Raw genomic sequence first — 15,912 nt, 5'->3', positions numbered from 1 at the left:
CACTTCCGTAACGGTCGCCGGGTTCCAGGAACAAGCCGACATGTTTCCTTTACAAGGAGAGAGCGACCAAGTGCTGACTGGCAAGGGGGACCCCGAGGGGAAGAAAAGGCTGAGGAGGACTCGGACGGAGGGAGAAAAAAAGAGAACGGTTTTGGACACCGTGCAGAGAGGCCGCATCCTGACGGCAGCATTGTACCTCATTTGTAAATAGCTATGAATAAATTCGGCACCGATTAATCTGAAATCTTCATGTGCTCTGGGTGAATCGGGAGAAGAGAAAAGAGACGGAAGGAAAGGAACCTGCCTTAACCTGGGCAATGTGATATTACAGCGGCACTGGTGTGGGCAATTGCTGCATTTTAAATTATTCTAGTGACAGCTGTACAAATGTCATTCTGCAAGATTGCATCGAAAATGCCGAACGCATGTTGCACATCCTCCACCCCTACACCGCTGTATTGTACACTTTAGCCACCCACCCCCTGAACCGCAACATCAACCTGAGTCACAACACTTCTGCACCATACCCATATGCCCTACCCATTCTTACACTGTTCCCCTAACCAACCTCACCCCCGCATCCGTTTGCTGCAGACTACACCTTGCTACTCTAGCGCTGTCAATGACAGTGATGTAAAGGTCACAGTTACGTGAGCTGCGCTGGTCGCATGATGTGTTACGCTTACGCCGCTGAGGCAACAAGTGAGTCACTAATAGCTTCACTGTAAAGAAAGTGAGTCGAATGAGAATTTGCCTGAATGAGATGTATTTCCATATTTATTTCACATTATCCACATTTCACACAATACAAAACAGCCAGAGATACTCCGGGGTCACTGGAAGCATAAGTGCTTCGAGCAATCCCCACGCTTGCAAGGTTCACTCCGTCCACCTGTGGGTGCAGCTGGTGTTCGTGCAGACATAGTACAGCCGCATCTCGTCCTGCAGAAGAAAGTTGCACACTGTACTGAGAAGGAAAGAAAAGCAGCCACCTGCACATTATCTCATGTGCCAGGCTAAAGGATTCTAAAGGCAACACCATTTGCATCTCTGCTCCAGTACCCCAACTCTGCTCTTTCCAAGCATGCAGCAAAAGAACTATAAAACTACCTTATTACATCAACCTTTCCTAGAAGTAGGCAGAGGTAACCACTGGCCATAAAGGGATACTGAATAAGAAGCTGGAAATACTGAGAAAGCACCAGATTTTAATTCACAAGGTGCGATTACACAAGTATACAGTCATCATTTCAGATATTTTAAGCTGATAGCTGTATTTTGAGCAATCTGAGCGGCCACTGGCCGCACTCGGCAAGTGCCTGCCAGCAAGCTGGTGGACATGACGTCACGCCTACCCTCAGCAGTGCCGTAGGCAAGCTGGCTTGGCAGTGCGCAGTTCAGGAATCTCTGCCCACTTGTTCCTCTGGCTAACGCAAGATGGCGCTACCGGTACCGTCTCAGCTAAATGTTGCTTTTCTGGTCCGCCGTCACTGGAAACGACGGGGATTTCCAATATATTCTAACCACAACAGGCAAGTAGTAAACAAAACTATAAACTGATGAGATTCAGGCAGAGAATCTTGAAGCATGTTCATGGGGAAGCTGAACAAAACGAACCACACAATGAAGCAAAAGCATGCCAAATATGTTCACTTTTGTGAAGTCCGTGCTGACGATTGCCTGCAATGTTGGTAAGGCAGACATCACATTAAGCATAGTGCGAGCTTTAACAGGCGGCCGCTAAGGTGGGGTGGTTTGAGAAGTATTCATTAAAAGAGCTACTTTCTGCTCATTTCTGTTTTAAAAGAGAGCCGTTCTGGCCACTCTCGTTGCCACAGTCTACCACTTGGATCAGAAATCTCTGCGGTAGATTTTTTTTGTCCACTATCCCTGTAAAGGGTTCGTTTCAACACTTCAATATTGAGCTAGTGAAAGGTTGAGCCTTCAAATTGACCTTATGAGGGTGATAATTGGAATTACACAGAAACTATAACAGCTGGCTTAAAATCAAATGCAGTTCTGGAATCAGCACAAAAGGTTACATATTCGTGCCAAATTAGGTTAATGTTATAAATGAATTTTAAAAAACGAGCCGATGCTGAGCCAACGATCGAATATCGAGCATTAACACCTAACATAGTTCGGGGGCTCGAATCCCTGCCATGAGCTAGACTAACTTAACTAGTAAGTTTATGCTGCACGAAACATCGTATGTCACTATCCCGAACGCTCTGCGATAAACAGTTGAGCCGCAATGTTCATATGAAGATTCGTAAAGACGTGCAATCAGGGTGGTAAGTTTATGCTGCATGAAACACTGAATCATATGACACCATCCAGAGCATTATGCGGCAAACGGTTGGCCCATAAATTTTATACGAATGTCGGGACTGACTTTGACATCTGCCGGACAGGGATATATTGTCACCGAAAGCTGGCAGAAAGGGCAGAAGGGCACACCAGGACTAGCCAGGCAGACACACTCCGCGAACCAACGCACGAGCCGGGGAAGACAAAGAAGACCAGCGGGTGCTGTCCCACCGCATGGCGGCACCAGTAAATGGCTAACACTGTGGCATTGCCCTTCCAGGGCATCGCCCCGATGCCGCAAAATCACGGAAATCCGGAATAAAGTCTGTGGCGCCGGACTTGGCTGAATAAGTCCTAGCGGGCGTGGTAGGGCTTCATCCTGGCAACGTAGACAATTTCGGATGCCGCCTGCCGCCTGGAGGTGCGAACAGACTCTTGCGGGAGCACTTCATAGTTAACATCACTAACTTTGCGCCGTACCCTGTAGGGGCCGAAGTAGCGGCGCAGAAGTTTTTCGGAGCGACCAAGCAGACGGATTGCGGTCCAAACACAAACTTGATCGCCAGGGTGGTAAAGCACTGCCCGGTGATGAAGGTTGTAACGTTGAGCGTCGCTTTCCTGCTGGGTACGGGTTCGCTGTCTAGCTAACTGGCAGGCGGCTTCTGCGTGCTGAACGAACTCTTCAGCGCCAGCGACGGAGGGACGTGCAACGTCCGGCAGTAACATTGCGTCCAGCATAGTCGTGGCTTCGCGACCATGCACCAAACGGAACGGCGTGAAGTGCGTCATCTCTTGAAAAGCAGTGTTATATGCGAACGTGACGTAAGGCAAGATCTGGTCCCCGTTCTTATGGTCGGTGTCGCATACATGGAAAGCATGTCGGCAATGGTCTTGCTGAGTCGCTCAGTCAGTCCATTTGTTTGAGGATGGCAGGCACTGGTTCGACGGTGACCGGTGTCACTGAGACGCATAACTTCCTTAGTAAGGGCTGATGTAAAAGCCGTGCCTTGATCAGTTAAAACGACTGCTGGGGCATCATGGCGGAGGACAACATTAAAGATGAAAAAGATAGCAATTTCGGCAGCGGTGCCGCAGGGAAGGGCTTTCGTCTCACAATACCGGGTGAGGTAGTCGGTGGCAACTATAATGTACCTGTTGCCCAATGATGATGTCGAAAATGGTCCCAGCAAGTCCATGCCGACCTGGTGGAAAGGGATTCAAGGCGGATCAACGGGCTTCAATAGGCCGGCCAGCTTCACAGGTAGTGTCTTCCGACGTTGGCACTCGCGGCAAGACTTAACATAGTGCTGGACAACTGTAGCAAGCCGGGGCCAGTAATACTTGTGCCGTATCCTCGCCAACGTGCGAGAAAAGCCGAGGTGGCCGGAAGAAAGGCCGTCGTGGCATGCGTGCAGAACTTCGTCTCGAAGCACCATTGGGACCGCGAGCAGGTACGGAGTGTCCGTAGAACCGTAGTTTCTCTTGTAAAGGATGCTACCCCATAAGCAGAACGACGATAGCCCGCGTGAGGAAGCGGGACGGCAACGAGATGCGGCCTTCGAGGTACTCTATGAGGGGTCGTAGCTCGGCGTCATCTTGCTGTTGTTGAGCAAGGTCGGACGTGGTTAAAGCGCCAAGAAAAGCAGGTGGAGCTGCTGGGTAATTTCCCAATGCACGAAGAGCTCCCGGGAGCCTCCGACGACACCCAGCTACACCCCGTGGACACAACACCTGTCCACAAGGTAAGCCGCCACTTGCGAGGCTTAACTCCAGAGTTTCGACCCCTGACGGCACGACCCCGCGCAATGACGTTCACTGCGACAAGTCAGACCACCCAGAATGCCGTCAGTTCCTCGCCGCTGCTCCTTCTGGTGCCTCACACTCCCGCGCCGTTTCATGGCAACAAGTTCGAAGACGTGGAAGACTGGTTGGCCAGCTACGACCGAGTCGCCGTGTTTAACCTGTAGGACTAAGACCAGCGGGTGCTGTCCCACCACAAGGCGGCACCAGTAAATAGCTAACACTGTGGCAATATATACCGGATCGACACAGTTTAGTTTCGAGTTGTGGTCCTCGAACATCACGCCGCTCCTCGTTATTATTTTATTCCATTATGTAACCACCTCGGTTACCATGGCAACCATTGGGATACAATATCATTGCCATGGAGGCCGCCATCTTGGTTTCTATCCGTGGAATCAGCACAACTCGGAGGCTTGAAATGCGCCCAGTAGAGCTAAAGCTCTAATATACTTTTAATAGCCCTAGACATAGGAATTGCAGGTGGAATTTTTTATTTTTTGGTGTCAAGCAATGAAATTTTGGCATGCTTATTTGGAAGTCTACTAAATGCTTAAGGGTGTGGGGCTAAAATGCTGATTTTCGGGAAAAAATTGTGTTTTTAATTTTTCAGTTGTTTTGGACTGCTGGTTTAATGAATAATATTTTCACCAAGTTTGGTTGTTATCTGAGCAGTAGAAAAGAAGAAAATTAACTCTTTTCACAAGGCAGTGGCACACCGTCGAAGGCGTCAATGAATGCTCTTCTCAAGACGCGGCCGCCGCACGGGCAAGAAACCGAACGCGAAGCGAATGCCCACGTTAGAAAGTTTCTTTTTCGTGCTTTTTATTCACGGAAGACTTTTATTGAGAATATGCAAGGCCACTAACGAAAAACTAAAAAAGAAGGGCACATTTCTGGTCGCACCAACTGCAGAGTGGATGAGTGGATGGCAAACCAAAATAGGAGCTCGGATTGGTGGAAATATATACCACGTGACCACCCAACGCTGTTTTCGCGCCATTCAAAGGCGCTCCCTCTTTGGTTGCGTTTGACGCTTGCTAACTGTAACCTTATCTTCCTTCTGTGAGTTTATTGCGATCAGCGGGTGGCTGTTAGTGTGACTGGAAGATGCTAGCAATGAAGGCTTCGACTCGGAGAAGCTTTAACGCACCACGAAAGCGAGAGGCCTACACAGCACAGGGCGATCGCCACCAATTGAGCGTCTGCTTGTGCGTTCGCCAGGCCCAAGCCTGCCGCCGAATACAGACACGAACCCTTTGAGCTGCAATGATAATTCATCACACGAAGGCCGAATCTGCATCACTAAGAACCGTGGAGACCGTGGCAGCATTGTCTGTACTAGAATTGAGTGCACACGTGGCATCAAAAGAGTGTTTGACAAGCTGGAGCTAGAACATGGGAGTTCAGACGATGAAGCACATCCAGCAAGCAACCCATCTAAGTATTTCACAAGCGAACGCAAGGGCGATGGACAGCTCTAAAGCTAAAAAACAAAAACAAAAAGAGCTCGAAGCATTTGCCGCAGTGCAGCGTCATGTTGAAGAGGAGAGACCCATCTATGGAGCAGGGCACATTGAATCATTTTTTTTCTACCCCAAAATAAAATAGCATGTTCTGAAATCTTTGAATTCATTTTTAACAGCTTGCACTTTTTGGAAAAACAAAACCGTTAGGAAAACTATCATTGCCAAACTCCATCGACAAAACCTGCTTTCTCGAATTAAATTTTCTCAGGAACAAGATAAGGTACTTTTCAGGGCACTAAATATTTTCTAAGACAAGATATTTTGAGGTGTCTGACATATAATGACAACAAAAAATTGAACTTTGTTTTTAGAGTGGTGACATTTTTGCAGAAATAGTAAAAAAAATATGGGACTGGCATTATCTTGCACTATAAACCATCTAGAAGATATCTGATCACAAACAATCAGCATATCTCCATTATTTTTGAAATGATAGTTTTCCCAAGCTAACACGCCTCATTGCTCAATATGACAGCTATAACTTTTTTGCGTTTGAGCCAGGAAGCTGAAATTTCGCATGTCGTCTAATGAGAAGATGATACACCATCCCTTAAATTTTTTTATCAAATTTGGTGCAGTAGTTTAAAAGTTGACTCCAGAGCCTAGCATCCCCCCCTTAAAAACAAAATTTCACCAAAATATCTGAAGTAGTTTTAGCATAAAAATTTTTTTTATGCTTCATGGCTATACCAAACTTTGAGAAAGCCTGGCATGACAACAAAACGCGGTAGGAGCCTGCAGTCACTCTAAGCTTTTACCCAAAGGAATGGTTGCACAGTGACAATCTCCAAATTTTTTTTAACGTCCCGACTTTTTTTCTATACAAAATGCATAATGCCCTCATTATCATCATGTTGAATTAAAGACTGATTAAAATATGACAAAATAACTGAGAAATACAGGATAAATTCATCATGCAGTGGGTCACTGCATGAAGAATTTATCAAGGAACACAAAGCAACAAACCGCATAAAAGCTGTCAAGCCATTCTCATGCTATGCTTTCTGCAAGTTGGGTAGTCAGGTCAAAAATCACTTGAGAAAACTGGCATATTCAAGATTTCAGCCAGTTTTTTGCTACCTACGGTCACAAAAACATTTTTTAATGTCACTTCTGGACTGTTTTCTGGGAAAATTTTGTGGGATATAATTAAAAAGACCTTACAGATACCAAATCTGTTTTCTAAGATCTCATTTTTTTCGAGATTTTCACAACATGATCCTTGCATCCTGAACTATTTAAGCCATTTAATCGCACAGCTCGATAGCCATTTTTACAAATGCACTGTTAAAAATAGTATCAATGGCACTTGCTGTACTGTGCATAACTCCGTGTGCCTGGCAATATGCCAGCACCGGAGAACAGCCAAGCAGAAGGGCTCTCCAAAATGGGGAAACTATGCAGAGACCCACCTCAGCCCTTCGGGACTGCGCCTGGAAAAAGACCGCCTCACGGTGGCCACACTTGGGGCATGTGTGGTCCTCAGTGCGTGGCAGCGTTGGATCATGCACCACATCCGACACAATCTGTGTCAGCTCACTGCAAAGAAACAACCACACAGGCAAGAAAACCCACCTCAGCAGTGAACTAAAAATATGTAGTCAAGTAGAACAAGTGGTTCACATTGTCTCAATAAAAGAGCACAGAAAGTGAGTTGAAATTAATCATTTATTTTGTCTCCCTCATGTGAATGATCAATGCATGTGATGGCCACACGTAGCATTCCATAAGTTGCATCTTATAACTGACAACTCTACACATTTTTTGTCAACAGAAAACACAGATGGTTTGCTTCCCTCACCAGACACACTTCACCCGTTACAGTTTGTGCTAACACTGTTCCTCTCCTCAAACCCCCACACCTAAAAGGATGAACAAGCCAATGTCTTGCCATAGCTTTCAAGGGAATCCCGCATTGGAAGAAGTCTTGGTAGAACTGTGGCAAACCTACTGGCGCAGGCTGCAGCATTCTTTAAGTTGCACCCTTTCCATATTCCACAAAAAAATATTGCCACACCCATTGGACATATGCCTGAAACAAGAGCACATATTGCCCACCTGAAAGCCTGTGCTTACAAAGTTCCGTGCTCTTTCACTGACTTGACTGTTGTTTAGCAGTCACAGGAGCGTTCTTCTAGAACAGCTATTGTTTGGTATCTGGCAGACAATCTGTTCACAGGTCTAATTTTAAAACACCCACATGAGAGGGGCACGTTAAAGGGGCTACGAAATAGATCCAAAGTCAGAAGGCACAAAAGGGAGTAAAAGAAATCAACATGCATTGTCCCTTCTTTCTTAGAAAGAGAAATGTGGAATATTTCGACAGCTTTGGGTGAAGAATGATATTGCCATATGTATAAAAAGACTGTGGTGCTCCTTTATACTTGCAAATAAACAGAGTTTTTCACTCACCACAGCATATCAGAGAGAGTAATTTAATACCCTTGTCACATGGGCATTTCAAAGGCCCTCAAACCAATAGTCTATTGACTTAAAAGGCGATTGAGCGCTGCTACATGGATGGTGAGTCAACAGAGCAGCGCAGAACCCTATCGTGATTTCAAGGGCCTTAGAGCATTGTCCAAGGTTGCTTACGTTGCTTCAAGCGGCGACAACGCACACTTTAATGCACAATACGTTCATGGTACAAATGCATGAATAAACATGAACAAATGCATGAACAAACATGAACACAAAGAAGCATGAACAAACCTAAGCTTTAATGCAAGCAATAAAATACTAGTCTTCACAATAATTTAAAAACTGTATTCCAGAAGAAACTGTGACCGCAAATCGTACAAAAGGCAATGATTTATACAAATTATTATACAAACATTTATACAAATTATATTTATACAATTAGTGATTGTAGCGCCTCATAAGATTGGTGTAAATCACGAGCACCATTTCAATGGCCATTGATATTTGCTGTTAGCAGCAACACAACTTCCTGCCCAACAAAACGTAAGTTCGAAATGCCAAGCAACAAATCAAATCCACAAGCACAAAAAAAGACTAAGACAAGCAAGCGCACACTCACTCGACTTCATGGGTGATCTTGTTGACATAGATGCAGTTGTTGTCGGCTTCTTGCTGGTAGTCACAGTTCCGACACTGCAGCAGACACACAAGCATGAGCCACATCAAATAGTGCAGTCAGGGCAAATGAGATGATCGTGCTCAATCTACTAGCGATACGTAATTTGGAAATAGAAGACAGCCCACGAGTGACATTAGATTTGACCCAACCACACGTACTGCCTCATTATTTCCAAGTTCAACTTGTGTCATTCACCATGCTATGCAAAAGAGAACAGCTTCCAGCCGAAAATTCCACACAAAAAGGCATGTTTTAGTGCAGGTCATTATTTCACTACAAGCAGTATCAGATTAAAACAGAAGCGCTTATGCTAAAGTGACAACACCACCATAAAACACGACAACTTCACTATTGTCTAAAAAGACGCAAAGACGGACATATAGTTGAACCTCATTATAACGAAGTTGAAGAGGCCCGGCAATTACTTTGTCATAGCCGCAGCTTCGTTATAGCCTATGTTGACAGGCCTTCCAAGGGAAATCAGCATTCCTTTGTTTACATCAATTATTTAATTATACACCCCTCCATTATAACAAGGTTCAGCCGTATTGTAGAATTCCTTTCAGCTCATCATGCAGCCAAGTTGCTTGTTATGCGAATAGAAAACTCGAAATGTAGGCTGTTTGTGATGAAAAAGCTAAGGACCTATTCAGGCAGGCTAATCCTGAGGCACATTCATCGCCTAACCTCCTTTTACTACCACCAAGGATGTATGGTTGAGTTAATGGGCCAATTCTTGTTACTCAACACCAGTGGTGCACACTTCATTCCTTCACTGGTACAGTGCAGAGTAATTTACATTCTTTTCAGCCTTTATGCCTGAGGAAACTGACGCTGTATCAACTTAAATAATCCCATTACTGTTTGCTCGCATCCTCTGAAGAGGATTAACTGGCTCCACAAGATCTCACATACCTCTCTAGCAGCACTACTTGTGAATCACCCGTAGGGGTGGGGGGCATTCCCTTCCTTCCAACAGCAAGGCAAATAAACCCAACATGCAAGTACCCCCTGCTGGGCAAATCGTCTGGTCATGACGGATCTCAGTCTACAGCTACGACGCATTTCAAGGTTGTATTTTCAAAAGGATTCTTTTTAAACCGTAACTATGCTTACCCTGGTAAAATTCATTGCGATTTCAAGAATCGGGGAGTACCAGATAAGCTCAATAACATATACGAAGAAGGTGAAAAAGTGTGTGTTCTAACTGACGTGGTATCTCGGCACACATCCTTACATGCTGTACTAATACTTTGAAAAGGGCTGCCAACGATTTAGTGCCAAGACAGAGTAAAGTGCTGTCACGCAGGGAAGTGCATTCGAAATGTGGACGTCGGATATTGCTCAAATGCTACGTTCATCAACAGTGCGCAACACAAACCCAAGTTAAAGAAACACCTGTTGGATGTTAACGAGTGCGTGCACTAATGCTCGCTTCGAAGTCGCCGCGTTAATATTTCTCATTGTCATTTTTGGCACGACCATCAGACACAAGCCAGCTCTACATATTCCTTTTGCACCTGGCAGTTATAACTCTTCCGTGGCGTAGATGTGTTTTGTCAATACTTCTCGCGACATCTCCACCAAAAAAGACCTACAGCTTTTCATGCAACAACTATCGAGAAGAAGGCATATTGTTCTACTCAACTGTTACATGGCATGACGCAGGAATTACATGAAAGCTTGAGGTTTTACAACGTGACTTGATAACATCGAACATGCAAGGCTCCAACATACTCACCGCGTAGAGCAGGACGCGGTTCTCTTTGTCTTCCTTGGGATACAGCATGTTGTTGCTGCGACCAAAGAACGCCAGCGTGAACAACTAAGCACCCACGATCATCACGACACACTACTCACCACTCTTGACAGAACTTGATGCCCACAAACCCGGGCCCCTCGACACCCTGACCGTCGAAACTGATGCCCATCGTTCTTTAGGACCGAGCAGACCACGAACTGTTGCCCTATGTCTCAGCGAGTCAGTGTTTGACCCTCTCCAACACACAAAACGATATGAAACTTTCTAGCAGAAAAGCACAACTGCACAAACACACGGCACCACCAGCGCAACGACACAACCGACTGGATGGATGGATGGATGGATGGATGGATACGGCTGAACCATTGCCTCCTCTATTGCTGAACCCTTTACTACAGTGGCTGGAATACTAAAGTGTGATTACCGCCAAGCGGCTCCTGCGGGAACCACAATGCAGCCTCATGATGCATCCGCGAGGTGGCGCTCGCCGTCGTTGTAGTGCTGGAACCTCGGAGCGGACGACCCAACCGACTGCATCCGAAAGCGCCGGCCCTGAAGAGCGGTCGGCCGGCCCTAGGAAAACACACACCCCGTCGACAAGTGGAACTGGCCGGGAAGAAACCGAACACAGCCGATGCGGTCGGGGCAGCGGGACCAGCCCCAGCAGACCAAGGTGTCCGGGCGAGCTCCGGAACAAGGACAGGCCTCACACAGGCGCCTTCACCTTGGGACCAACCGATGTATTGGGAACAGCTGCCCCCCAGGACGCAGCTGCCGCCGTCGGCGGCCCCATGGCATCTGGGCACGATGCGGAGCAATGTGATGACATCGCACGGTGGCCCAACCCCTCTCCAGGCGACGCCGCACCTCTCGCAATTGGCTCACCCGGGGGGAGTGCCCGGCGACCTTTTCCAGATGGTAGGCGACTTCGTCCGACACCACATACGGCAGCAGTGGCCGCGGCAAGCGCAGTAAGGGGCGCGCAGCAGCGTCGCCGCCCAGCACCTCGGCGCAAGGAGCAAAGAAGCTTCAGAGTTGGCTTTCTCAATCTGCACGGCGCTCGACGAGAACAAAAGTGGGCGGAACTGTACAGCGCGCTTCGAACAGAGGAAGTATCCGTATACGCGGTTGCCGAAACCCACCTCCGCGATCTCGAGGAGCCTCCCATCGACCCGAGCTGGTGTTGGGCGGGAAAGAACAGATTGGGTGAAAGTCGGAAAGGTGGAGGTGTGGGAGTGATGTGGCGCCGTGATTTGGAGTGGCAGGCGCAAGAGTGCAGTGATCGTGTGGGTCATGATGAGGCATGCTGCGACCACTTATGGGTGGTAGGCGATCTTCTTGGGGTCCCCACAGCGCTATGCGTGGTATATCTTTCCGTACGCAGCAGTCGTCCGGACACTAACCGTGGTTTAGTGGAGTGCGTGTGCAGAGACGCTCACCTGGTTGCAAAGGACAGGGAGGTGATCATTCTTGGGGACTTCAACGGCCACCTCTCTGAGCTTGACGGATACTCTGACGCTAACGGTGACCTTCTCCTCTGGCTGGCGGAACAGCTCCAGCTCAACATCGCCAATCTAGACTCGAGATGCAACGGTCAATATACGTGGTGCGCCAGAAACAGTGCAACATGTATTGACTATGCGCTGGTATCGCCTCGTCTTCTGAGCCTTATGCAGCACCTCCACATTGATGAAGAGGGGTTGGTTAGCATGGGCAGCGACCATAATCGCCTGCGTCTGGACTTCACCCACACACATCGTCGGAAAAACAGACCCCAACGGTCGAAAGCTCTCTACCTTCCGGTAAGGCAGATGGAGGTCGTCGCCAAGGAATTCGAAGAGAGCCAGAGGCGGCTAGGAGCCGCTACATACGGCGAGTACATGGAAGCCTTGCGTGCGATAATGCGCTCACATATGGTCCACAAGGGACATAGGCAAGCCTACAAGAAGCCATGGTGGGACAGGCAGGTGGCAGAGGCATGGCCAGCGCGCCGGGACGCGAACCGCGCCCATCGCAGGGCGGTGAAAGATAAGGACCAGGGCGCAGCAGCAGTGGCGTGGGACATGTACCTGAAACGCAAACATGAAATGCAATCACTGGTGCAGGCAAAGTTGGCTGCCGCAAATCTCAAGGAAATGCAAACCCTGCGGGCAGAGGGCAAGTCGGCGGCTCAGAAATTCTGGCGGTATGTCAGCTCCCTGGACAGGGAAAGGGTGGGGCCAACAGAAATGGTCGATAGTGCCACGGGACAGCCCATCACCGACCTGCAACAACACGTCACGGACTACTTGTCAGGCCTCTATGGGCCACCAGCCTGCATGCCTGAGGACAAGCTTGAAGGGTCATCGCCCTCAGCTCCATCCCAGGACCAACCAGATATCGCATGGGAGGTCACACTGCCAGGCATGAACCGGGCACTGGGCCGCATCAGCGCTTGCACAGCCACGGGACCCGATGGAATACCAGCTCGCCTACTAAAACTACTCGGTCCAAACTCGAGAGAACAGCTGGCCGAGTTGTTTACCACCATTATTAACGGCGGAGACATACCCGAGGACTGGCGCAATGGCAGGGTGGTGCTCCTGCTGAAGCCCGGCGGTAATGCGGCCCACATCGGCGACTACCGGGCACTCACGGTCACTAGCGTGGTGTACCGAGTTTTCATGCAAGTCTTGAAAGCGTGGATCAGCGGATGGGCAGAATCAGCGCACGTCCTAACGGAGCTGCAGAATGGGTTTCGTCCGGGCAGACGGCTAGAAGACAACCTCTTCGTACTCACCAGCTGTACAGAAATTGCCAGGAAGGAAGGCAGGAGACTCATCTGCTGCTTTCTGGACGTCGAAAAGGCCTATGATAACGTCCCGCACGAAACTCTCTTCCATCGCCTTGGTACTCTGGGAATGGCACCACCACTTCTCGAGACGATAAAGAGGTTGTACAGGGAAAACGTAGTCACAGCCGTTTATGGCAATGTGCATTCGGAACGGGTCTACGTACACAGGGGGCTTCGGCAGGAATGTCCATTGTCTCCCCTCCTCTACCTCCTGTATGTGGCCGGACAGGAAAAGGCACTCCTGCAGGCAAACCTGGGATTCGGCCTTAAGTACAGCACCACAGGAATTGACAACTCCAGCCGACTGCCGGGTCTTGCCTTTGCTGATGATTTGGTAATCATGGGAGAAAACACAGAGGATGTGCAAAAAATGCTAGACATTTGTGCCGCGGAGCTGCGAAGCCTTGGCCTCAAGTTCAACCAGCGAAAATGCAGGGTTGTTCAGCTGGCAGGCGAGGCGAATGATCAGCTATCGCTGACGTTGAATGAAGAGACCCTGACAGTCGACAGATCGTATAAATACCTGGGCATAAATTTGTGTGCTGAGACTGACATGTTCAGACTGCACGAGGCTAAGGTCCGTCAATCTGCACTTCGAGCGCAATGCATCCTCCGACGTCGGTGCCTGTGGGGGTGCCACCAGTACACCATGGTCCGCGACCTCTGGAAGTTCGCGCACGTGCCAGGACTCACATTCGCCAACGCGGTGGTCTGCCTCCCATCAGCCACCAGAAATTGGTTAGAGCGCAGACAAACAGAGGTCGGCCGCACTGCAGTCGGATGTCATGGACGGGTGGCCAATGCAGCCATTCAAGGCGACCTGGGATGGTCTAGTTTTGAGGCAAGGGAGGCATGCAGCAAGCTGGAGTACCGCGGTCGACTGCAGTTCATGAGCCACAACCGATGGGCAAGGCGGGTCTTTGAATACCTAGCTGCGACATGCCTACGCACTACATGGGTGAAGCGCCTCCACAAGATAGAAGGCAAGTATGGACTTTTCCAGACACCCATAAGTGCCGAATCGGCAACGGCATGGAAACAGGAGGCAAGGAGACGGGTCCAGGAAAAAGAGAATCGCCAATGGCTGCAGGCGCTCGCGGAAAAACCGACACTGGCAGTGTACCGCGAGTGCAAAAACAGCATCGGACCTGAAAAGATTTTTGACAACGGCCTGGGTAGCGCATTGCTGTTTGAGGCCCGTGCCGGAGCGCTGCGAACACTGGTGTACCGCCGTCACTTCGACGCAACACCAGAAGCACAGGCAGCAATATGCCGAGCGTGTGGCGACGCGGAGGAAACCATCGAGCACCTGGTGATGTCGTGCCAGAGACTCCATCCAATGCCGACAGAGGGCACCACATTCCCACAGGCGCTCGGGTTTCACGGTCCTGCAGTGGACGACGGAGACAGCTCCAAGGTCAAGAGCGAGGGGGTGCTGCGAACCAAGCGTCGACTAACTCTTTGGTGGAGCACTGTGTTTAAAAGCGCGAAGCCGCAGAGTCGGAAGTGAACGAGGTCGATGAGCGAACCCCCCCCCCCCCCCATCCACCTCCTGACTTTAGCCTTTGCGTGTTTTTTTTTTCTTTTTTTTTCTTTTCTTTTCTCTTTTTTTTCTCTTTTCTTTTTTTTCTTCTTTCTTCTTTTTCCATTTTTTTGTGCGTTTTATCTTTCTTTCTCCCCTTGTGTGCTTCGATCTTCTTGTTTTTTTCTTGGCCGGGTGCCCAACCTAGTGGTGCCCACCCGTTACAAAGGGCAAGGCCTCAAGTATCTATCTATCTATCTATCTGCTGTAGTGCAGCGAGCATTGAGTGAGAAAAATGCGAACGAAATGAAAAAGGTTAAAGCGGGCATGGAAACTCGCGACAATAGCGTACAGCGGCAGGAGAGTCAGCTAGAGCGATCCGGAGGCCAACAGATGGAATTAGGAAGCGAACGTTTGGGGCACAGGAGAGTTCTGGTGGTCGGGGACTCGAATGTAGCGAGGGTTGAGGGAGGCGTTCTGACGGCAGTGAAGGCAGACAGGCGGGTGCAGGTGGAGGCTCAGTCGGGAAAGTGCATGGTGGATGCAATGGCCAGAGCCCGGGAGGTGGTGGTGGGTAGCATGGATGGCGAACACCTTGTGGTCATCCATGCTGGTCTCAATGATGTACTGCAGGGGAGGAGCCAGAATCTTGAGACGCAGTTGGAGGTGGGGATGCGTAGGCTTAGAGAGGCCTCTGAGAGTGTGCATGTGACCACATGCACAATCCCAGAGGTCCAGAGGCAGGCTCGCGAAACGGAAAGGAGGGTCGTGGAGACTAATCGGGTAATTAGGCTATTGAGTCGACGGCTAAGATACGAGGTGATGGAGGTCAACAGGGAAGTGTACGAGGTTAGGCCCCACCCTTTTGCACAGGATGGCATCCACTACGGTGGTGCCACTGGCAAGAAGGTGGGTAGTAGGATAGGTCGCCAGGCAACAGCTTTTTTGGGGGGACCCAGAGCTCTGAAGGAACCAGTGTAGAGAAGGAAGAATTAAGATCAAACGGACAATGGAACCATAGGGGAAGAAAGAGACGCAAGCGCCAGGGCCAAGTTA

General features: G+C 49.0%; 1 protein-coding gene across 1 annotated transcript; it reads right to left on the bottom strand.

The window, feature by feature from the left end:
- Positions 1-749: 749 nt before the first annotated feature.
- On the bottom strand, positions 750-10,888 carry Polr2I (RNA polymerase II subunit RpII15). The gene is made up of 5 exons (XM_077664807.1): positions 10,600-10,888; positions 10,481-10,535; positions 8,680-8,753; positions 7,052-7,178; positions 750-942 (listed from the first exon to the last, which is right to left on the bottom strand). The coding sequence occupies exons 1-5, from the start codon at positions 10,668-10,670 to the stop codon at positions 880-882; spliced, it is 390 nt and encodes a 129-aa protein (XP_077520933.1). The 5' UTR covers positions 10,671-10,888; the 3' UTR covers positions 750-879.
- Between the last annotated feature and the right edge of the window lie 5,024 nt (positions 10,889-15,912).

This window comes from Amblyomma americanum, chromosome 5 (assembly GCF_052857255.1).
Source record: "Amblyomma americanum isolate KBUSLIRL-KWMA chromosome 5, ASM5285725v1, whole genome shotgun sequence".
NCBI classification, from domain to species: domain Eukaryota; kingdom Metazoa; phylum Arthropoda; class Arachnida; order Ixodida; family Ixodidae; genus Amblyomma; species Amblyomma americanum.
Note: the sequence above shows the minus strand (reverse complement) of the source record. Positions and strands in the feature narration are given on the sequence as shown.